The sequence below is a fragment of the Oncorhynchus nerka genome, linkage group LG11, assembly GCF_034236695.1.
Source record: "Oncorhynchus nerka isolate Pitt River linkage group LG11, Oner_Uvic_2.0, whole genome shotgun sequence".
Classification (NCBI taxonomy): domain Eukaryota; kingdom Metazoa; phylum Chordata; class Actinopteri; order Salmoniformes; family Salmonidae; genus Oncorhynchus; species Oncorhynchus nerka.
The window spans coordinates 70,923,966-70,947,471 of NC_088406.1; the positions used below are offsets into that span (position 1 = coordinate 70,923,966).

Consider the following 23,506-nt stretch of genomic DNA (forward strand, 5'->3'; position numbering starts at 1 on the left):
CTGACAAACCACCCAAAACAAATTCCATTTATGTCTCTTTCACTTTGAACACAAGACATGGCAACGTGTGTGTGGCAGCATTTTTACTGCCTGACTCCATCACAACACTATCACTCACTCCTGCTGTTAGCCTGTTATAGATAAGTCTAATCCCTCAAAGTCCATTTAGACATAGAGCCTGTACTTTTCAAAGGCTAAGCCAATGGCCAACATCTAAACAAGATCAAGCGCTGTCCCCCGAGTCTCTAGTAATTGGACAGAGGTTAAAAATGTCCGCCGCCTTTTTCATATTGACCTCCTTATGAGACTATAGTTTGTGACTTGCTCCTCTATTTGTAGCTGGTTGCTGTGGAGATGGCATTTAGGACATTGGGTAGGTAAACTGTCAAGTATGGGAGAACAACGGTATTGAAATGGAGCAATGTTTCAGGACTGCTAGTACAATGGGCTTTCTGATACAAAGAGTTGTTGTTGGTCGTAGCTCAGCTAAACACGTCAAGACGTTCCTGGATCCTCCACCTGCATTCCTTCCATGTTACACCGTCCTTCAGGCTCACCTGTCTTCCTGATTCATCACGCCGTGATCTTCAAAAAGACGTGAAAAAAACAAACACCGGCTACCTCACCCTCCGCTCCAATTTGCTTCTCCGTCCTCGTTTAGTTTTGTGTCTTCTCCGCTAGCCTCAGTTTTCTCCAGAGCAGAGGAAGAAAGACCTAGAACTCAAAAGCTATCTCACTCTCAAGCTTTTCTGAGACCCCAAGCCCAAAGTTGCCAGCTGCTCCATCCACTCAAATTACATCTCGGAGAATAGATTTCGCTCCGGTTTGGACCCTGTACCTTCTCCTTTTGAGAGGAATGTTTTGAAGTATGGAGTTGGCTCCGGTATGGTGTAGTTGAAAAGAGTGTGTGGCTTTTTCTAGAAAACTGTACATGAGAAACATGCTGTGTGTTCTAGTGAGATTCCTTTACCCTGGCATCTCCTCTTCCTCCTCCTCCTCTTCTTCCCTGGCTTGCCCCTTTCCAGTGCAGGGTCTAGGAGAATGCCTATTAGTCCTTGGGTATTGTTAGGGGAGCAGCAGGGCTGTAATTTTGAGTTATTTTTAAAGGAGAAAGTGACGTCTGTCTTCTGCTGAAGCGCGAGCGTTGGTGGGAGAGACTCAGTGTGTGTGTGTGTTGTGTGCTCTCCGGATGTACAGAGCCACGGCCACGCATTCATAACTCAATGAACAGTCCCACATCCTGGCAAAGTGCTTCACAACCCACACACCACTCTGCATTTAAAGGTCACCGTTTATTGAGATGCTGAAGCTTGATAATATGGACATGGCCAGCCCATCTGCATTCTCCAATGGCATTTTACTACACGCCGAGATACTGGCTTTATAAATTATTCTCCAAATGAAGGTAAATGCCTTGGTTGTGGGGGGGTGACCAATATACATGCCTATTCCCTCATGTTGACGACAGAAAGATGGAGCGCAACAGAGCCTGGCTTCCTGCTTCTTATCTGTAATTTGCAGAGGTCTGGATTGAATAGCCTGCTCTTTCTGATCCTATTAGGAGAAGGCAATAGTTCCCCAGAGAGGCCTGTTCCTGTGTTGGGAGAGGTGGGGTGTTGTAGGACTGTGGTTAGGAGAGGTTGAGATCTGAAAAATGTGTGATGTGAAAAAAGGAGGTGGAGCTATGGTCCCCTATTGAGCACTGGGCAGAACCCAGAGACCCAGGAAGGTCAAAGGTAACCCAGACACAGTTGGGCTCATCACACTCCTCCTCCTCCAACTAGCTCATCCAGACACCCAGAGCCAACAGCCAGCAAACCACCGCTGCTTTTTAGCAATTTGGCTCGTTCTGCCTAATCTGGGCTGTGGAGTGGCACTTTTGAATAATTAAAGGGGGTTTATCCGTTCCTCTGTAAATGTTGACACCCGCGCAGGCCAAGTTTCACCTGGCTTATGGCTGCCAGTTCTGTAACCCTCTTCTCTCCGTGTTCATGTCCATGTGGAATATTGATGAGGTAAATGCAAAACATGCTAAACCGCAACACAGTAGGGATGGGACAGAGGGGTAATATTCACTGCGTTATTGGAGTGTCAGTGTCAGTAAGTTCCCTGTTCATGGTACAGGCCTGCAGCTAAATCATATAACGATGTTCTATAAATGCTCTCAGAAACATATCAAGCCCTGACATTGTTTTCCTGCGTGGCTGTCTGGTACATAAGTCATGCTCTGACTGATCTTGTTTATAGCTGCCGTTCGTAGCTAGCAGAACATCTCTGTATTAATTGACTATGGGTAAAGGTCAAGACTGGCTTTGAAGAATCCAAGAGGGAGTACTTGTGTTTGGCTTTCTAACTCTGTATGTGTGTGTGTGTGTGTGTGTGTGTGTGTGTGTGTCAGCTTCTCTGTAGTTCAGTGCCAAAGGGTTAATTCAACCCATCCTTAAAGGACACAACACTTCCTGCTGTCTGATTTATTCGCTCTACTCGACAAGGTCAACAGCTTCCTCTTCCCCCATGTTCATTTGAAGTCCCTCTCTAAAGGCAGGTCACAGATCAGTGATATACTATATCAGTAGGCAGTGTGAAAATACGAGGTAAGCGATGGTTGCTGTTCTCAGATCTGGCCGGGCCTCCATAGCTGGGAGGTGCCGTGCCTGGCCCACCCCAGAAGCTCCAGTTGGGGTGTCAGGAAGAAGCCTCTAGCCCCCCATCCACTGAGAAACTGCAGGAGCCCACCACCCAGATATACTTTTTCCCAACAGTGCTGCTGGAAGTTAAACACGAGCCTGCTACCTACTTCCTGCTAATAGATAAAGCACTGGTTTCTTTCGATTAGGAAAATAATCCAGGTGACCTTTTTGTCAGCCAGGGATTTAGTTCCGTTTCTCTCGGTTGTAATCCAAAGAGAGGCACAGTTGGTTAGATAAATGTCACAGTGACGTCCGACGTCTCTCTTCTCACTTGAACCCCGGGGCAGAAAAATATCAAAGTCTTTAGTCAGCGGTTTGATTTCTTATTTACTTATTAAGTATTCCTTCCAGGAAGTGGGAATGCCTCGTGGTGTTATTGTGAAGTCTGACCTTCAATGGCTTTCAGCAGGGAAATAGAAAGTTCCATTTTAAATCCTGATGGTGGATAAACAACTAATAAAGCTCGATATTAGTTTTGCCACAGTAATTTATGGTGTTATTATCACGGGTCCATAGCACACCCAGTCGCCCCTGGTGTCTTGGGCTTTATTGTGTGTGTGTGTATGTGCGTGCACGCACCCTAGCCAGTAGGTTGTCTTTGTCATTAAACTTTTGTTCTCCATAGTGCAGAGTTTTGTACACTTTCTCCTCTCCAAAACTCACTGTACTGGAGACTATTGGTCTCTCTGGAATTTCCGATGGGCTTCCCAGACTTTCAGCCTGCCAGATATCAAGCCTGAGAACAACCTTGGGTCCAGGTTAAGTTACTATTTGACTCTTAACAGCGTGTGATTGGCAGTAATGGACATTGCCCTTCTATCCTCTGTTCTGTCCATATCATTTCCCATGGAACTCTCGTGATGTCACAATAGGAGATGTCAACCCTCCTCACTTTAATTTCCTCGTTGACCTGACCCCAATAGAGGCCTGGACTCTCGGGGGTTGCAGTCGCGTGGGTGGCTAAAGGCTGTTATGCTAATGGCCCCAAGCAGCCACAGGCAGATGTCATTATTCAGAATAATTCCCCAATAGTTCCCCAGAATGGAATGCTGCACTGATGGACCAAGGTTCTATTTGTCACACCTCTCCCCGTCGCTGTCCGTCGATCGCATGTCATCTGTCTGGTTGGAGTGCACCCTGCTATTGCTCTCTCGGTGAGCGTCCATTGAGATCGACGGTCCCCTATTTTGTCACCGCCAGGACAATGACACGGCGGTTATTCAGCGACGCACCACTGCCCAAGACGTATTTGCTGCTTCAAGTTCAACAAGGCCCCACGTTGAAACATTTGATCAAGGAGGCCATTCTCCTATAGCTTGAGGTGGGAAAATACCCTGGCTATCTGTTGCCTTTGAAAAGCTCAATGTCTAAGTCCATCTAATCCACCTATAGAGAGGGTTAAGTCCCTTCACTTTTCACTTTCTACCCTTTATTTAATGAAACCTCATGAAGAATGATGAATTCTGTGAATCAGTTCTGCAGTTCCTTTTTCTTTTTAAATACTGCAGTATCACGTACATAAAAAAGTCAATTTTTCCTGAAAACTCATAAGCTAATTTCTATTCTGTTGGCTGAAACACTGCCATAGAAATCCATACATCCACATGCTGTAGCCTACGGTTTGCGTAGGAAGCGCCATACGAGAGAGAGAGAGAGAGAGAGAGACATAAAGGGAACCGATCATTTGCATTTGCCCTCCAGACATACCACTGCGCTGTTACAAGATAGTAATTTTACTACATTCTCCATTCTAGTTCCCAATATATATTCCAACACAGAACCATTCATCATAGCCTTCTCGCTCTCGCTACTCTCTCTGTCTCTATATATCGCTCTCTATATAGATAGATGGATAGATCTATATCTAGATATAGAAATATATCTATAGAGAGAGAGAGATCTGTCGGTCTCTCTCACAGAGGTCTATCACTTAAAGACGAGAAGACAAAACACGGACCAGGCTGAGATATGAGTGTACTTCGGAGGACACCTGTTTTGTGGAAGCCCAATGTCTGGAGGGTTTTTAAGAGGTTTTGTGGGGTAAGAGCCTAGCGCCACTGGATGTTAATGCTTTACCGAGCGGCAGAAGGGGCGCAACAAGAGGTCACAGGCTCTTCAAAGGCTGGGGGCGCCACCGCTCTCACGTTCCACGCATTCCAACGTAATGTGTCAAGGTTGGGCAGCGGGGGGGTTGTTCTCAAGAGGATCCAACACACACACACACACCATCTCGGTGTGCTGCTTGGTGTTGCTGTGGCAACAAAAACAAATGAGGAAAGATTTCCAGTGCAGGGAGAGCTCCAGACTATCTTAGTTATACTGCACCTGGCCACCTTTAATGCCTCCAACACTAGATTACATGGGGAGCAGGTCTCTCTCAAAGGCCTCAATTGTCCCCTTTAAAAGTAGTTTGTGTCATACATGTGTTGTCTTTGTTATCATTAAACTGAAGACGTATAGTTTTTATCAAATATTCTCTGTAATTAGTAAATTGTTGGTTACCTGCACGAACCCAGTCTTCACTATGAGTCATCCATACATCAATTGTCTTAAATCATTTATTTAGTAAGTAATTCACAGAAATGCATAAACAAACAAAGTAAATATGGTTACAAGAAATGATAGGAGAATGTGCCCTAGTGGGCTAAACCGGCATGGCAGCTTGTTAGACAAAAGGGGAGTGGGGGTCACCTGAGAAGTCACTACAGTTGATAATTATAACAATTGAAATGCTAATGCTTTGCACATGAACGCTCACTCACTCATTCGGGAACAATTGCAATCAAAATATATATTTACGCCCAGTGTGTCATCGGGATCTTGGTTGAAAAGTTTGTTTCTGTTTGAGAGGCTCCCTAAAAAAACATGCCACTTCAATACATCTACGACTGGATTTTTTTATTTAACTAGGCAAGTCGGTTAAGAACAAATGGTTATTTACAATGATGTCCTACCCCGGCCAAACCCTAACGCGGGCGACGCTAGGCCAATTGTGCGTCACTCTATGGGACTCCCAATCACAGCCGGTTGTGATACAGCCTGGAATCAAACCAGGGTCTGTAGAGATGCCTCTAGCACTGAGATGCAGTGCCTTAGACCGCTGCGCCACTCGGGAGCCCCCCTGGAAGTGACTTTTCGTAGCAGTTTAAGAGTATTTTTGCTAACCCTAATCAAATCATAATCCAGCTTTTATTTATATAGCACATTTCAGACATGAATGCAACGCAACACGCTTCACAGGAAAAAACACTGATAAAGAACAATGAAAATAAAAACAAACTACACAATAAACATCACAGGATAAAAACAAAAGTATAACAAAAAAAACTTTTCTAACCTTAACCTAATTCTCTTAATCTGCTGCGTAAATTCTCCTAACCTGCTATGAAAAAGTAACTTCCGGTCGTAGCTGAATCGATGTGGTGTGTTTTTAGGGAATCTCCAAGGTGTTGATGAGAGGGAAATGGATGGGTTTTTTTAATCACTCAACCTCGACTGACACTAGGGCTTCAAAGCACAAAGCTGGATTTCTAGAATGTGACCGTATGTTTGCTTCACCGGTAGTGTGCTTACAGATGTCTAAAGAGATGTTCTAACAAGATAATAAAACAACGCACCTCCCATGTTGCCAATGACACTCTCAATAGGAAATATGGGCACTGCAACAGCCTTTTTTATGAATCGGCCCCTATGGAGGCTAGTTGCAGGCTAGTTGCAGGCTAGTTGGAGGCTAGTTGCAGGCTAGTTGCAGGCTAGTTGCAGGCTAGTTGCAGGCTAGTTGCAGGCTAGTTGGAGGCTAGTTGGAGGCTAGTTGGAGGCTAGTTGGAGGCTAGTTGGAGGCTAGTTGGAGGCTAGTTGCAGGCTAGTTGCAGGCTAGTTGCAGGCTAGTTGCTTTTACCTTGCAGGTGTTTGCAGACCTAATGCAAGATCCCCAGACTAGTTTCCCATTTGTCTAAATTGATCAACGTAAGCGAAAGGGCTTTTCATGTGTATTTATTTTCTACACAAGACCTTATTTGAATAACAATAGCCGAGCTAGCTACCTGCCAGTGCAGGATTTGTTTACCAGATAGCTGGATAGCCCTGTGAAAAGCTTCCCTCTTACCTTGGAGGTGACAAATACGATTAAGTATTTTCTTTTAACAATGTTTATTCACCTCAACCATTATTATTGATTAGTTTGTTCAGCTGTGACTTTGTTTTGTTTTGGACCCAAACCAGTAGTTTCAGAGTTGTTTTATTTCCCCTCGACAGCAGTATAATTTACATTTGCATTTGATAGCCCTTTCCCAGTTGTGAAGCCATCACCTATGTTCTAGTTATGTTAACAAAGGCCCATCATTGTTTTTGCCCATATTGAAAAGGAATTAGCGTTCATTTTGTGTGTAAATCAGGTGCTGCACCTGAAGTGCATATTGTGTACCGCTGCCGACTAGAGAATAATGGATTTCTCTTTATCCCGGGGCTGAATGAAGTGTGGAATATAATATATGAATGTTATGTGTTTATTATGCATGGGCTGAAATATTAAATACATTTTTTTGTTTATTCAATATCATATTCTCCCTCTAATATTTATATTAGTTTCTCACTTTTCGGGATGTAATTTGTCTGACTGCCCTAAACAGAGCACTGATTATACAGAAAATCCTATTCAAAGCAAGTTGTGATAAATACCTCCTGCCCAGTGATGGGGAAAGAACATTAGCGGTGCCACTGCTGCCATACCATGGGGTGTGTGGGTGGACTGCAACAAGTGAGGGGGTTGACTCTGTGGTATGATCGGAAAGTGACTTTTTCATAGCAGGTTAGGAGAATTTACTACACAGCAGGTTGGAATAATTAACATGGCAGGTTAGGGGAATTAGGTTAAGGTTAGTGAAACACCTCTCTCAACCTGCTAGGAAAAGTCACGTCCGGTCGTAGCTGTACTCCATCTAGTCACATCCGTGATTCCCTCCTCCCTTTTCCTGCCTGGCTGCTGTGTATTCGCACCAATAATTGATGCTCTGCGCATACTGTTTATTGTTGGACTGCACCATTCGCCTCCTCACTGCCGGGGAAAATGTCATCCGAGCTCTACGCAGAAACTAGCGTTGTGAAGGCTCTGAAGAGGGCATGGCCCTCCCCTTTCTCCCCTAGCCACTCCTCCCCTTTCGCCCGAGTTGCAACTTCCCCTTTTTATCATCTCTCTCCTTGCTCATTATCCTCGCTCGTGCAGTCCTGTGGGGCAATCGGTAGTGAGAGCCTACTAGCTCCATAGTTCTGTATTTGAATCGTTACTGAGAAAAATCAATCAGTGTGGCACGGACGGAGCTAATTCCATACCGAGAAATCTACTACACCTACCGTCAAGCACGCACGCCCGTTCGGTGACGTGCTCGAGCATGTCCACATCAGAGATTGTCACGGATCTACCCGCGAGCACCCTGCCCTTGCTCCCCTTTGCGCTGCGATTCTACCACTCTGTCATATTGGGGATTCAACGATTCGCAGTGAAGGAAAAGGAACCCACAGCCGGATTACCAAACATGGGTTTCTACGGCACTTTAAAGATGATTTTCTATAAAGTGAGTAGGCTTTCTACGTCTGTATGCATCATCATGCCGCACAATCTTTCTGTCATATCGTTGCATGATTGACATATTGACCAAGCGCCTGGGAAATAATTTTCTGCTCGTTGCGAATTGAATGGCCGAAAATGACGCGCCACTGTGTATACATCAGCAGATTGTATGGGCAGGTACTGCAGAGGATGGAACGGGAACAGCAGGGAAATGATGCGGGGCTCATATCATAGCCCATTTGATTCATATTTTAGAATGACTGAGATTCATACTGAGCACATCGGTTCTCGTTTTCATTGTTATGACATTCAGGGTACAGGGAGGTCGGCAACAGAATAAATAAATATTGCTTATGAAATACATTGGGTTTTATGTATAGGCCTATTGCATAATAATTACACGTGAGGTTTGCGGTCGTAGCTTCATATTTTCCCACTATAATATTTGAGCAATGAGCATTCATTCCTCTACCATGGATTACGCCCGTTGTTGAAAACGCGGTGACCCAGCCTATCTGCCCATCAATTAACTGCACTTGCGTGTCACACTGACCGTGTGAGCAGTGTGTTCCTTTGCATCACGGCATATTAACCAATAGGCTACAATGCTACATTATTTACCCACATAGAGTGCTTTAACATCAAAGCGAATGATTAGACTAGATACTTTGTTTTTTGATGTGTTTATGGAGGATGCAAAACCAGACATTCAGAATATGGGACTTTTCCTCCCATTTTTGCATAGAATATAACCTCCATTTCCAGGTTATAGTGAGCAATGTTTTTTTTAATCAATACTTTTAGGTTAGGTTGTAGCTATTCTGTTTCCTATTCCAAATATTTCCCTTGGTCTGCCTATGTGTTATGCATGAGGCTATTACATATGCAGTTGTGGGCATCTTGTGTTGCCAAGTGTCTCACTGCATAGTTACCTGTAGGCTATCTGATTTGTGTCTGTTGAATTGCCTGTTGAAGAAGAGACTATATTCCTTACACTGTAGACTTGCTTGAGACTTCAAGAACAAATTATGGGTCACTGTGTCAGACTGCTGTGTATAAGGCAAAACAACCTTTATGACAGATTTTTATCCATCATAGATTGTCATCCAGAAATGCACGCTTTATTGTGGTGGAGTTTGTCATAGACTTTGGTGATGAGGTTGAAAGACTGCAAGTCGTTTGCTGCAACCAACATCACAGCGTCTCTTAAAAGCGATTACGGTTTCAAGTGCGGATAACATTGACGAATGCGGTTGCTGATCCGCTTAATATCTTGGCTGTGTGGAAAGCGAGCCCTTATGAGAGGCAATCAACCGGTATGAACTGAGCACACCGGAAACTCTGAATAACGTCTGTTACCGGGCAGCGGAACATCCCACACCTCCTGTGTCAGTGTCCACCATCGGTTACCGTTAAACAGTTTCGGCACGTCCTCCCGAAACTACGAAAGGGAACGTGCAGCTGTTGATGATTTATAGTGGATCATATTATGTAAACAAATTGGGTAATCACTTCAAATTCATTTGCACAAAATCCAAGGAGAAAAGTGCCGGCTAGTCAAATTGACTGGGCTGCTGGGTTTGGATGCATTTCAGGTTTTTAATTAGTGGGATTAAAATGTGGACTGTTTGTTCAGCCAGGCAAGGCGTTTCCCACCTCCTATTCAGATAGGATTTAAAATATGATAATGAGCCTTTCTGTTTATTATTTCCATTTCAAGAGGTATCAAGTAGGAGGCTGTAATTTCATACCTAAATTATATTTTTGCTGTCATTCGCTGTGTGCTCCTGTTGTAGCAAATTCTTCTCAGTGAGTAGCCGACTCTTCCTCTCATTTCATATTCTCTCACATTCAATCGACTATTCTACAGTCGTATAATTTCATGCCTAGATGCTCTTTCTCTGCCATCCACTCAGCTGCTGTTATAGGGAGCGTGTTCTACTCTGTAGGGAAGGTAGCGCTCAGTGTTGTCTTGTAAGAATCTTCTGTTTTAACCCTCCACAGGCACAGAGGGGGAGACTGGCTGTTTTTTCAAAGCCTCATAGAAAATCCAGTTTGACTTTAATTTCTCTGAAAGCAATAGGTCCCTTTGCTATCTGTTCCGTGCAAATGGATGTTACGGATGCCCCATCTCTTTCTAGTTATGTCCCAATTCTATTTGTTTCTCCAATGGATATCTTGAAATGATTTCATGGCTGCTAGACATGGTAATTGAATAACTGTGGCGTGCATGGAGAACGTTATTCCAATTAGTTATATTTTCAGAAGGTTTACATTTCAATGAGTAATAACACATTACAGTTGGTTTATCTGTCTTTTCGACCAACTGGGAGCTAATCTTTATTTTGTCTATTATAAACTGGTTACCAACGTATTTAGAGCAGTAAAAAATAAATGTTTTGTCATAACCGTGGTATATATGGTCTGATATACCACTGCTGCCAGCCAATCGGCATTCATTCACCACCCAGTTTATAATAAGAGAATGATTTCCTCAGATCTTATGACGTACTCTTTCATTCTCTCTCACGCTCTCTCGCTGCTTTTCAAAATGTCCTTATCTCTCTATCCAGCTCTCCTCCTCCTCCTTCTCACAGTTAGGGAGGTCAGAGGTGTGAGACACAGAGTGACTGATTAGTAGCTGTCTACAAACAACATTCTCCGTCTCGTCTTCGGTTACCTTTTCCCACGGCTGAATTACAAGAGGCTGGTTGTTGCACTCTAATGTGTTTTCAACGCCTGCACTTGGGAGATTCCCTCGTCAGCCACTACCCCTGTACCCCGTGCACACACACACACACACACACACACACACACACACACACACACCCCCCTACTCTCCCTAGTACTTGAACTGCCATTGCAGTGAGGTTATTCCTTGGGGAACAAGGGATTGGGGTTGAGAATGAATCCCCTATCAAACAGAGAATATCTTATAAAAACCCAACTGCTTCCTCGAGTGAGAACATTTTAACTAGATGGAAAACACATTGATGATAAATCTTCTGTTCTTCACCAACATTTGGAATGTTATTCTAGAATTGTTTTAATTGACATTTCTCTTCCAGAATCCCTTTTCATTGCCTTCTCTGCAGTGCATCCCATCAAAATCTCTACTCAATGATTCTGATTCTTTTGTCTCCTCGTAGTCCTCCATCTCAGGGAGATGGCTTTCATTTATTTGAACAGTTCTTGGTCTGACCCGACTGTCTCGTCAATGCGCTGTTAACCATCCCACTACGGGGCCCCTAATCAAAACCCAGCCAGCTCTTCACAAGAAAGAGAAACCAGAACCACTTCCCTCAGCTCAGTTAGACCACCACACACACACACACACATACACACTCAGCGCCAAGTGATCTGGTGGAAATTCAACTATAATCAATAGTCTTTGATATCAGTATCGTTGTTTGGTCCTCCAATCAACTAGGCTACATCCCCAGCTAATAAGTTAAAAAGTAGGCCTCCCTCCATACAGACCTCATTGCAGTTCTATAGCCACATTGCAGGCTATATTATCTATTTTTCTGTGGCTCCAGAATCGCCAACAAATGAAATATTTAGCATTCTTAACTTGTCCTTGGCGTAGTTTCTGTCCATCTCCGTGCATCTAGCTAGTGTTCCATGCATGTGTGAGTCCCGACGGTCAGAGTGCAGTGACATGAAGACATGAATAGTTAATAGGTATTCTTGGTCTGCTGTTATAGTCCAGTGTGGTCTTTGTGCTGGAAATTGCATGTATTTGGGTTAACGTCCTATATAAAAATAGGCTAAATGTCTGTTTATGTCACGATGTACCAGTCACAGACACTACCAAAGTGGAGTAAAGCGAACACAACACGAAAGAGGCTTTGTCTTTTGAAACCCCCCAGTGCTCCTCCCTAACCGGGTATTCAATTCACCAAGTGCATACAAATCCATTTGAGACTCGCTGTACAAGTACGTCCCCAAAAATAGTTTTATTCAAATGTAATTTTGGGCTCGGTGTGTGATGGATGCTGAGGCCTTTCTGTTTTAGATGTTCATTATCCAGGCTCTGACTATGCACCCACTGAGGCAGCAGAGGTTGTGTGTATGGTTTCCCTTGAACCACCCATGTATAGATCGAGCTATTCTCATCAAGGTATTCTTTCTAGCGAAGGGTGCAGTCATTGCCCATCCTGTAGCATATAGCTGCTCCCAAATGATTGTTTCAGTGAGTGTGTGTGTGTTTGTGTCCCCTGCTCTTTTTGGGGGGAATCTCTCACGCCTGTCAGAGGCTCTCAGTATGGAATGTAACCTATTGGAGTGAAGCTCATCAGTGTAAAAAAAAATTTTTTAAACTACCACACCTCAGCCCTGCCTTTCATTTGGCTTTGGCTCATGGGGATCCTAATAAAAATAAATCATAAAATGTCTTTCAGTTAGAGCCAACCTCTACCACACCTCACCCTGTTCTTTCTCTCAGCTGGAGCCAGCGCCATCGTCTGCATTGAGAATGACTGGAACTTCAAAATTCTTTGTCTTTTTATCTATAGCCTGAATAAGTAGGGACCCTTTGGCTTCTTGTTCATAATTTACGTTTGTTCACGTGGAAATGGTTGGTCCCCATGGCAAGGCAAGAGAACTCTATCTGCATTTAGTTTTATTCTTGTGAGGATCTGTGCCGTGTGCACAAAAATAACTACAGTTGTGTTCAAATCATTTTCTGAAGTAAACAGTCAGTGCTTTCCTGCTGTGAGCCTCAAAAGCATTCAAGTCAGCGTTTGTTTGCAATACCAGTTACTCAACAACAATCGTTCTTTCCCTGTTCTCAAAGTGAGGCGCTGCTTCGTTCTCCTCAGGAGTACAGCCTGTAGATGTTAATGGCAGAGATGACTCATATCTTCTGTCTTTGAGAAGTCATCTGGAGAGTGAGGCAGCAATTATCATTTACACTCCAGCCATGTCTCATCTTTCACCAAATGTTAGGTTGCTGCAGGGAGGTTTTTAGTTTTGGGCCCTGTCATTATTTTCTTATAGAGGGGTGCAAGAACGGAGGAACGTGCACACAAGGGTGTACCTCTGTGGTGTCTGTCTCGCTCTACTGCCTCCTAACATCTCTTCTCCTTTCACCTCCCTTGTTTTGCAGATGAAGAGAAAGTTGGACCATGGCCCAGAGGTCCGATCTTTCCCTTCAGGAAAAAAGCCCTGCAAAGGCTCCGAGTATCCAAGGTAAAGAACCCCCCCCGGTTCCCATCTCCCCTACCCTGTTATCCAGTATCCAAGATGAAGAACCAACCCCCGTTCCCATCCCCCTACCCTGTTATCCAGTATCCAAGATGAAGAACCAACCCCCCCCCATCCCCTACCCTGTCCCATCTCCCCTACCCTGTTATCCAGTATCCAAGATGAAGAACCAACCCCCCCGTTCCCATCCCCCTACCCTGTTATCCAGTATCCAAGATGAAGAACCAACCCCCCGTTCCCATCTCCCCTACCCTGTTATCCAGTATCCAAGATGAAGAACCAACCCCCCCGTTCCCATCTCCCCTACCCTGTTATCCAGTATCCAAGATGAAGAACCAACCCCCCCCGTTCCCATCTCCCTACCCTGTTATCCAGTATCCAAGATGAAGAACCAACCCCCCCGTTCCCATCTCCCTACCCTGTTATCCAGTATCCAAGATGAAGAACCAAACCCCCCCCAGTATCCAAGATTCCCATCTCCCCCCCTACCCTGTTATCCAGTGTCCAAGATGAAGAACCAACCCCCCCCCCCCCCCATCTCCCCTACCCTGTTATCCAGTATCCAAGATGAAGAACCAACCCCCCGTTCCCATCTCCCCTACCCTGTTATCCAGTATCCAAGATGAAGAACCAACCCCCCCCCCGTTCCCATCCCCCTACCCTGTTATCCAGTATCCAAGATGAAGAACCAACCCCCCCCCCGTTCCCATCCCCCCTACCCTGTTATCCAGTATCCAAGATGAAGAACCAACCTCCCCGTTCCCATCCCCCTACCCTGTTATCCAGTATCCAAGATGAAGAACCAACCCCCGTTCCCATCCCCCTACCCTGTTATCCAGTATCCAAGATGAAGAACCAACCCCCTGTTCCTACCAGTTAACCAATAGATTTAGCCTTCCTACCCAGTAGACCCAGCAATGCAAATGGTAAAGAAACCCTGACCCAGTTCTGTTGTATCACAGACAGGATCCAGCAGGCAGCCCCCGTTGTCCCTGTAAGTCAGAATATTATGTAGTTATTCACACTAAGACATAATCCTCATAAGAAGTGCTCACCGCAGCGTGTTCCTTGCCCATTAAAGTGTACTTCATGCCTTCCTGAGGACCCTGACGAAGCACTGCTGCCTCACTCACTGGCAGCACTGTGCTGCTTCTGCAGCCTTGTAATTGCCACACGTTGGTCTAGCTCTCAATCCCGTTAAAAATAAACCCGTTATGAAACAGACCTCTCTCTCTTACCCCGTACTTCTGTCGCTAAGCAGAATGGTGTGAGGAACTGCTGAATGGTTGGTGTGGCGTTTGGCTAGTACCGAATGGGCGCACGCCTCGTGGCTTCCCTTTGGGGGGGTTGACATTGAACTTAATTCTTTGGAACTATGTGCACTTTGAAGTCTCAGGGCGAGAGGCGCACAGAAATCCCCCTAAAATTCACATTCCAGAATTGATCTGCATCTCAATAGCAGTTCTCTTTCCCCTAAATCAAGTCGATTTTTAAAATATTTTTAGTTGAATAAAAACAAGTTAGTAACCCAAACCAAATTGAATCAAGCTTGTGTACAGATGCATTTAGTTGATTAATGATGATGGAAACATGGGAATAAACAGCTGTTTTCAGTTCCAGAGAAACACTCTGGAAGAGATCAGGCTCGTATTTATTCATGCACGGCGTACTGAATCATTTAGCAACGGAACATTTTATTGAACGTTTCTTAATTGACGTTGAGGTAGTACCTTCCCGTTTCGTGCCTAGTGAATGTGAACTTGGTTTCAGTTCAATTCCAGAGAAACTGTTGCATTGAGAAGAGAGCAGGGTGTATTCACTATGAAACAAACTAAATCAAACAGGTAGGATCCTACCTGAATGCCCAAATAGATCACTCTGTTTTCATTGCAAAATGGTTTGCTACGGTGTGCACTAATGAATACACCCCAGCTATAGAAACCCAGTCAAGTCTCCTCTTGGCAGAGACCCAGGGTTGTTTCTCTCATTAGTATCTGTTGTTTGCTTGTCCATCCACCCAACTTGTGTATTCCTCACTGCTATTGTAATTAGTGAGCGGAGTGGAAGATATCTGCAGAAGCTGCTACTGCTGCAGCACCTGCACTTTGCCCGCATTTGAAACTATTCATAATGACCTCCGTGTTCCTCGCTATCAATATAACCCTCATCCTTCTCCTCAGAAGAACAGGAGAAATAGTTTTTCTTCAGTGTAGTCTGGTTATCTTTTTCTTGTGGTGAAAAAAATAAATAATTCCTGCGTTCTTACTTGCTCCCTCCTCATCTCTCCATATTTCTCCCCACAGTGCTACAGGGCTGGTCCCCTACCCAGCCACCCCCACCACGTTTGGGCACATCAGGACAGCTAACGGTCAGGGGCAGCAGAGGCGGCGTATCACCTCCATCCCTTCTCCCACAGGTCTCCAGGAATGGCTCCGGACATTTCAGGTGAGTTAGTTCCCCCTTCGCTCCTCCAATGTCTCCCTGTCACGTCCATCCTCCCCTTCCTAGTGGTCATTTCAGGTGAAGTTAGTTCCCCTCTCCTCCAATGTCTCCCTGTCACGTCCATCCTCCCCTTCCTAGTGGTCATTTCAGGTGAGTTAGTTCCCCCTTCGCTCCTCCAATGTCTCCCTGTCACGTCCATCCTCCCCTTCCTAGTGGTCATTTCAGGTGAGTTAGTTCCCCCTTCGCTCCTCCAATGTCTCCCTGTCACGTCCATCCTCCCCTTCCTAGTGGTCATTTCAGGTGAGTTAGTTCCCCCTTCGCTCCTCCAATGTCTCCCTGTCACGTCCATCCTCCCCTTCCTAGTGGTCATTTCAGGTGAGTTTCAGGTGAATGTTAGTTCCCCCCATTCCCCTTCCTAGTGGTCATCCAGGTGAAGTGTCTCCCGCTCCTCAATGTCTCCCTGTCCATCCTCCCCTTCCTAGTGGTCATTTCAGGTGAAGTTAGTTCCCCCTTCGCTCCTCCAATGTCTCCCTGTCACGTCCATCCTCCCCTTCCTAGTGGTCATTTCAGGTGAGTTAGTTCCCCCTTCGCTCCTCCAATGTCTCCCTGTCACGTCCATCCTCCCCTTCCTAGTGGTCATTTCAGGTGAAGTTAGTTCCCCCTTCGCTCCTCCAATGTCTCCCTGTCACGTCCATCCTCCCCTTCCTAGTGGTCATTTCAGGTGAGTTAGTTCCTGCCCCCTAGCTCTCAGTTCCTAATTGGCCTCTGCTCCCTGAGGAGTGATGGTTCTAACTAAGTAGCTAATTAAGTAGGTAGTTCCTAGTTGCTCCAGAGTTCCTCCCAACTCCTTTGTTACATATGTCCCCCCCATCCCCCCTCCCCTGAGTGTCTTCCTTCGAGGCCCCGGAGTGAGAGCTCATCAAAAAGCTGATGCTGCGCCCGATCAATGTTTCCTCAAGCCTTGAAGGTAATTGCTGCCTTTATGTTTTGGCCCTCACATTACCATATGCACTGTAGTATGGGATAGGAATTAGTTTAGAATACAGGCTCCAATATTGTATTTGTGCAGCCAACGCCCGATGTATACTATGTCAACAGTTGAACAGATGTGATCTTTGTTCAGGTAATCCTTTCAAAGCCACATCGTATTTTAGGCCAGTCAGCTTCGAATGACATATTAGCCTATGGTCGAGTTCTAACGTCACAGCCAATAGTCGATAGAGAAATCCTTTTGTCTTTCAGGTACTTCCTGTAGTGCCTCAGGTCAGAAATAGTTTATTATATAGGGAATAGGGTGCCATTTCAGGCACGGCCGTAATTGTTCCTTCTCTGCTTTTTGTTAGGGCAGTAAAAGCCTTGTTGTGTTGAGGCAACTCCATAATGATGACGAGTGCTCAGACATCGGCGATTTGTTTCCAGCATTTTGTTAATATCAAAATCATCGTCAGTAAGCATCCCTTTCATCCGAAATGGGAACAATGCTGAGTTTATTTGACTTGGCAACCAACTCGCTGTAATGCTGCTGCCTTATTCGCTGTAGTTTTTTTACAGCAGGCTTTGTGGCTGTATTGACTTTGCCAGTCATAAAGGCCAAATGTTTGGGGAAATAAACAGGAAAGAAATTAGAGCTTTAGTGCCGTTTTCAAAGCATTCTCTGAAGGTAATGGCTGCCTAACCGAAAAATGGCAATTTGCTAATAACATTCCTGTCGGCAACATCTTTCTGCTAATATTGCGGTGATTAACTTTCTTCACGTCTCTGTTTGGTGAATAAACCAGTTTACTGCTATTGTGAAATGTAATCCCATCCTGTAGCGATTTACAGCCACAGAAGCCAGACTGCAGCATAGAGATGTCAGGCCAAGTTCATTTAACAATTGGATGCCTGTAAGTCTTACTTCAGGATGTTAAGATTCCGCAGCTGTTTAGAACAATGTTGCGTTCAAGGTCGGGCTTTTCCGCTCTGTTTACTTCTGCAACAACTACCTGTAAGATCAGTACCTGTCTCTCCGGGACATGGCACGGCATCAAACAATTCAGTCAGACATCCGTTGTCAAATATTGTAACATTGCATTTATCGCTTAATCGTTCCCAAAAAAACACTAATCCTGTGAAATAGTTTGTCCATGTGAGAACTCGCCCTCTGTGTGTGGGTTTTTGACAGAGCGGGAGAGCGTGAGAGAGAGACTATTGACGTAGTTCACCTGCTATGGTCCCATTTTTGCCTTTCATCTGACAGCCCGTATTAGACGCAGCTAAACCCACAATGTGCATTCTGTACATTCTCTTTCCTGTCCTGGCATGCTCAGCCCCTTTTGTGCTTCCTGTGGAGTGAGAGAGAAATTCAATGAATCCTCTTTAAGAGGTTTGAAGATGAGTATAGCCAGACGATAATGCTATCCAAATGTTATAACATTGGAAAGAAACATGGTGTTATGTCGTCTGGTTGAAAACCAGGGTTGACTGACCCATGCTTTGTAATCAGTGCCTTAATTCGGTGCTTTACCCGCCAAGCATAAGCAAGCTTTGTAGCTAGCGGTGTTTCTACCCAGAAAGCTAATTCCCAGAGGCATAACCAATGGGTGTTAAGTCGCCTGCCAGCCAGCGCTGAGTAACCATTCAGTAATCCAACCCTTTGCCCTGGTTCGAGGAGTACTGCTTTGAACCCAACTCCCTGATTACCTTCCTAACTACCAACACAGCCAGCTCCTCCGGTGGCGTCAGTCTAACTGCCAAATTACAGATGCTTTACATGCCCAATGCTTTCCCACCTCCATCCTTCTCTCTTATAATCACTGTGTTACATTTGAGCGCTCTCCCAAAGGGAAAACAACGTTGGCCCCAGCATCTAGACACTTGGTCTAGTTACAACTACAGCCTTTGCTAGCTAAGCTCAACAGTTTGGCTTTGAGCTTCAGGCTGTGAGTGGTGCTGAATATTCAGCCAGGAGAAATCCCCGACGGAGCATAGCTAGGTAATAACAGTGCTGATGAAGGCCAGGCTTTTAATGTGCCTGTTGCCGGTGTAGTTAGCGGCGAGGTGCCTTGGGCTAACTGGCTTCTGTTGAGGGAATGTGTTATTCACTTGCGTACACATGACCAAAAGTATGTGGACACCTGCTCGTCAAACATTTCATTCCAAAATCATGAGCATTAATATGGCGTTGCTCCCTCCTTTGCTGCTATAACAGCCTCCACCCTTCTAGGAAGGCTTTCCACTACATGTCGGAAACATTGCTGCGGGGACTTGTTTAGATTTAGCCACAACAGCATTCGTGAGGTTGTTGGGCGATTAGGCCTGGCTCGCAGTCGGCGTTCCAATTCATCCCGAAGGTGTTCGATGGGGTTGAGGTCAGTGCTCTGTGCAGGCCAGTCAAATTCTTCCACATCGATCTCGACTAACCATTTCTCTGTCATGCTGAAACAGGAAATGGCCTTCCCCAAACTGCCACAAAGTTGGAAGCACAGTATCGTTCCGGATGTCATTGTATGCTGTAGTGTTAAGATTTCCCTTCACTGGAACTAAGGGATTCCTAGCCATGAAAAACAGTCCCAGACCATTATTCCTCCTCCACCAAACTTTACAGTTGGCACTATGCATTGGGGCAGGTGGTGCTCTCCTGACATCTTCCAAACCCAGATTTGTCTGTCGGACTGCCAGATAGTGAAGTGTGATTCATCACTAGTGAACGCATTTCCACTGCTCCAATGGCAGCAAGCTTTACACCACTCCAGACGATTCTTGGCATTGCGCATGGTGATCTTAGGCTTGTGTGCAGCTGCTTGGCCATGGAAACCCATTTCATGAAGCTCCCGACGAACAGTTCTTGTGCTGACGTTGCTTCCAGAGGCAGTTTGGAACTCTGTAGAGAGTGTTGCAACTAAGAACAGACTATTTTTACACACTACGTGCCTCAGCACTCAGCCGTCCCGTTCTGTGCGCTTGTGTGGCCTACCACTTTGCAGCTGAGCCGTTGTTGCTCCTAGATGTTTCCAATTCACAATAACAGAACTTACAGTTGACCGAGGCAGCTCTATCAGGGCAGAAATTTTACTAACTGACTTGTTGGGAAGGTGGCATCCTATGACAATGTGCCACGTTAAGTCACAGCTCTTCAGTCAGCCCATTCTACTGCCAGTGTTCATCTATGGAGATTGCATGGCTGTGTTCTCGATTTTATACACCTGTCAGCAGCGGGTGTGGCTGAAATACCCAAATCCACTAACTTGAAGGGGTGTCCATATACTTTTGTATATATAGTGTATGCTTTGGCAAATATACACACTTCTACACCTATGCAAATTGGCTTCAAACACTTTTACATTCCACCACACTTCTAGCAAGCACCCTTGTATGCCAATTCAACGCAACACACACTAAAAACAACTTATTTTACAATCAAGTACCATCAACACAACCAACACATAAAGTCCTTTCCATGTACTTCTCTCCTGACCGGTCCTGTGTATTCCACAGCTGGAGTAGTGTACCATCGACACATCCCATCTAACCCTGCTCTCCCTCGTCCTCCTGTGTGCTTTTCAGAGCTGGAGTGGCCCAGAGAAGCTCATGGCGCTGGATGAGTTGATCGACAGCTGTGAGCCCACGCATGTCAAACACATGATGCAGGTCATTGAGCCGCAGTTCCAACGCGACTTCATCTCCCTGCTGCCCAAAGAGGTGACAACCCCTTTATAGTTCTTTCTAACCCCTCCTCCTCCCTCTCTCGTTCTAACCCCTTCTTCCTCTCTCTCTCTCTCTCTCTCTCTCTCTCTCTCTCTCTCTCTCTCTCGTTCTAACCCCTTCTCTCTCTCTCTCTCTCGTTCTAACCCCTTCTTTCTCTCTCTCTCTCGTTCTAACCCCTTCTTTCTCTCTCTCTCTCTCGTTCTAACCCCTTCTCTCTCTTTCTAACCCCTTCTCTCTCTTTCTAACCCCTTCTCTCTCTTTCTAACCCCTTCTCTCTCTTTCTAACCCCTTCTCTTTCTAACCCCTCTTCCTAACTCCCCTAACCCCTTCTCTCTCTTTCTAACCCCTTCTCTCTCTCTCTAACCCCCTCTCTCTCTCTAACCCCCCTCTCTCTCTCTAACCCCCCTCTCTCTCTCTCTCTAACCCCTTCTTCCTCTCTCTCTCTCTGCCCCTTCTCTCTCTTTCTAACCCTCTCTCTCTCTCTCTGCCCCTTCTCTCTCTTTCTAACCCCCTCTCTCTCTCTAACCCCTTCTCTCTTTCTAACCCCCTCTCTCTCTCTAACCCCTCTCTCTCTCTAACCCCTTCTCTCTTTCTAACCCCTCTCTCTCTCTAACCCCTTCTCTCTTTCTAACCCCCTCTCTCTCTCTCTAACCCCTTCTCTCTTTCTAACCCCTCTCTCTCTCTAACCCCCTCTCTCTCTTTTCTAACCCCCTCTCTCTTTCTAACCCCTCTCTCTCTTTCTAACCCCTCTCTCTCTTTCTAACCCCTTCTCTCTCTTTCTAACCCCTTCTCTCTCTCTCTAACCCCTTCTCTCTCTCTCTAACCCCTTCTCTCTCTTTCTAACCCCTTCTCTCTCTCTCTCTAACCCCTTCTCTCTCTTTCTAACCCCCTCTCTCTCTCTAACCCCTTCTCTCTCTCTAACCCCGTCTTCCTCTCTAACCCCGTCTTCCTCTCTAACCCCCCCCTCTCTCTAACCCCTTCTCTCTCTCTCTCTAACCCCCTCCCTCTCTCTCTAACCCCCTCCCTCTCTCTCTAACCCCTTCTCTCTCTCTCTCTCCTCTCTCTCTCTCCCTCTCTCTCTCTCCCTCTCTCTCTCCCCTCTCTCTCCCTCTCTCTCTCTCTCTCTCTAACCCCTCTCTCTCTCTAACCCCTCTCTCTCTTTCTAAACCCCTCTCTCTCTTTCTAACCCCCTCTCTCTCTTTCTAACCCCCTCTCTCTCTTTCTAACCCCTTCTCTCTCTTTCTAACCCCTTCTCTCTCTTTCTAACCCCTTCTCTCTCTTTCTAACCCCTTCTCTCTCTTTCTAACCCTCTCTCTCTCTTCTAACCTCTCTCTCTCTAACCCTCTCTCTAACTCTCTCTCTCTAACCCTCTCTCTCTCTCTCTAACCCTCTCTCTCTCTCTCTCTCTCTCTAACCTTCTCTCTCTCTCTCTAACCTCTCTCTCTCTCTCTCTCTAACCTCTCTCTCTCTCTCTCTCTCTCTCTCTCTCTCTAACCCCCTCTCTCTCTAACCCCTTCTTTCTCTCTCTAACCCTCTCTCTCTCTCTCTCTCTCTCTAACCCCTCTCTCTAACCCCTCTCTCTCTCTCTCTCTCTAACCCCTTCTTTCTCTCTCTATCTTTAACCCCTTCTTCCTCTCTCTCCCTCTCTCTAACCCCTTCTTCCTCTCTCTCCTCTCTCTCTAACCCCTTCTTCCTCTCTCTCCCTCTCTCTAACCCCTTCTCTCTCTTTCTAACCCCCTCTCTCTTTCTAACCCCCCTCTCTCTTTCTAACCCCCCCTCTCTCTAACCCCCTCTCTCTCTAACCCCCCTCTCTCTCTAACCCCTCTCTCTCTCTCTCTCTCTCTAACCCCTTCTTCCTCTCTCTCCCTCTCTCTAACCCCTTCTCTCTCTCCCTCTCTCTAACCCCTTCTCTCTCTTTCTAACCCCCTCTCTCTTTCTAACCCCCTCTCTCTTTCTAACCCCCTCTCTCTTTCTAACCCCCTCTCTCTCTCTAACCCCTCTCTCTCTAACCCCTCTCTCTCTCTAACCCCCTCTCTCTCTAACCCCCTCTCTCTCTAACCCCCTCTCTCTAACCCCCTCTCCCTCTCTAACCCCCTCTCTCTCTCTAACCCCCTCTCTCTCTCTAACCCCTCTCTCTCTCTCTAACCCCTCTCTCTCTTTCTAACCCCCTCTCTCTTTCTAACCCCCTCTCTCTTTCTAACCCCTCTCTCTTTCTAACCCCCTCTCTCTTTCTAACCCCTCTCTCTTTCTAACCCCCTCTCTCTTTCTAACTTACCCTCTCTCTCTTTCTAACTTACCCTCTCTCTCTTTCTAACTTACCCTCTCTCTCTTTCTAACTTCCTCTCTCTTTCTAACTTCCTCTCTTTCTAACCCCTTCTTTCTCTCTTTCTAACCCCTTCTTTCTCTCTCTAACCCCTTCCCTCTCTCCCTCTCTCTAACCCCTTCTTCCTTCTCTCTCTCTCTAACCCCTTCTTCCTCTCTCTCCCTCTCTCTAACCCCTTCTTCCTCTCTCTCCCTCTCTCTAACCCCTTCTTCCTCTCTCTCCCTCTCTCTAACCCCTTCTGCCTCTCTCTCCCTCTCTCTAACCCCTTCTGCCTCTCTCTCCCTCTCTCTAACCCCTTCTGCCTCTCTCTCCCTCTCTCTAACCCCTTCTGCCTCTCTCTCCCTCTCTCTAACCCCTTCTGCCTCTCTCTCCCTCTCTCTAACCCCTTCTGCCTCTCTCTCCCTCTCTCTAACCCCTTCTGCCTCTCTCTCCCTCTCTCTAACCCCTTCTGCCTCTCTCTCCCTCTCTCTAACCCCTTCTGCCTCTCTCTCCTCTCTCTAACCCCTTCTGCCTCTCTCTCCCTCTCTCTAACCCCTTCTGCCTCTCTCTCCCTCTCTCTAACCCCTTCTGCCTCTCTCTCCCTCTCTCTAA

The 23,506-nt window shown here is 45.9% G+C and overlaps 1 protein-coding gene across 1 annotated transcript in view; it reads left to right on the top strand.

The window, feature by feature from the left end:
- Positions 1-23,506, top strand: part of LOC115145606 (F-box/WD repeat-containing protein 7) — a 219,576-nt gene that overhangs the window by 173,495 nt on the left and 22,575 nt on the right. The window contains 3 exon segments of the mRNA XM_065024899.1: positions 13,367-13,449; positions 15,768-15,909; positions 20,452-20,586. Of these exon segments, the coding sequence (XP_064880971.1) occupies positions 13,367-13,449; positions 15,768-15,909; positions 20,452-20,586 (360 nt within the window).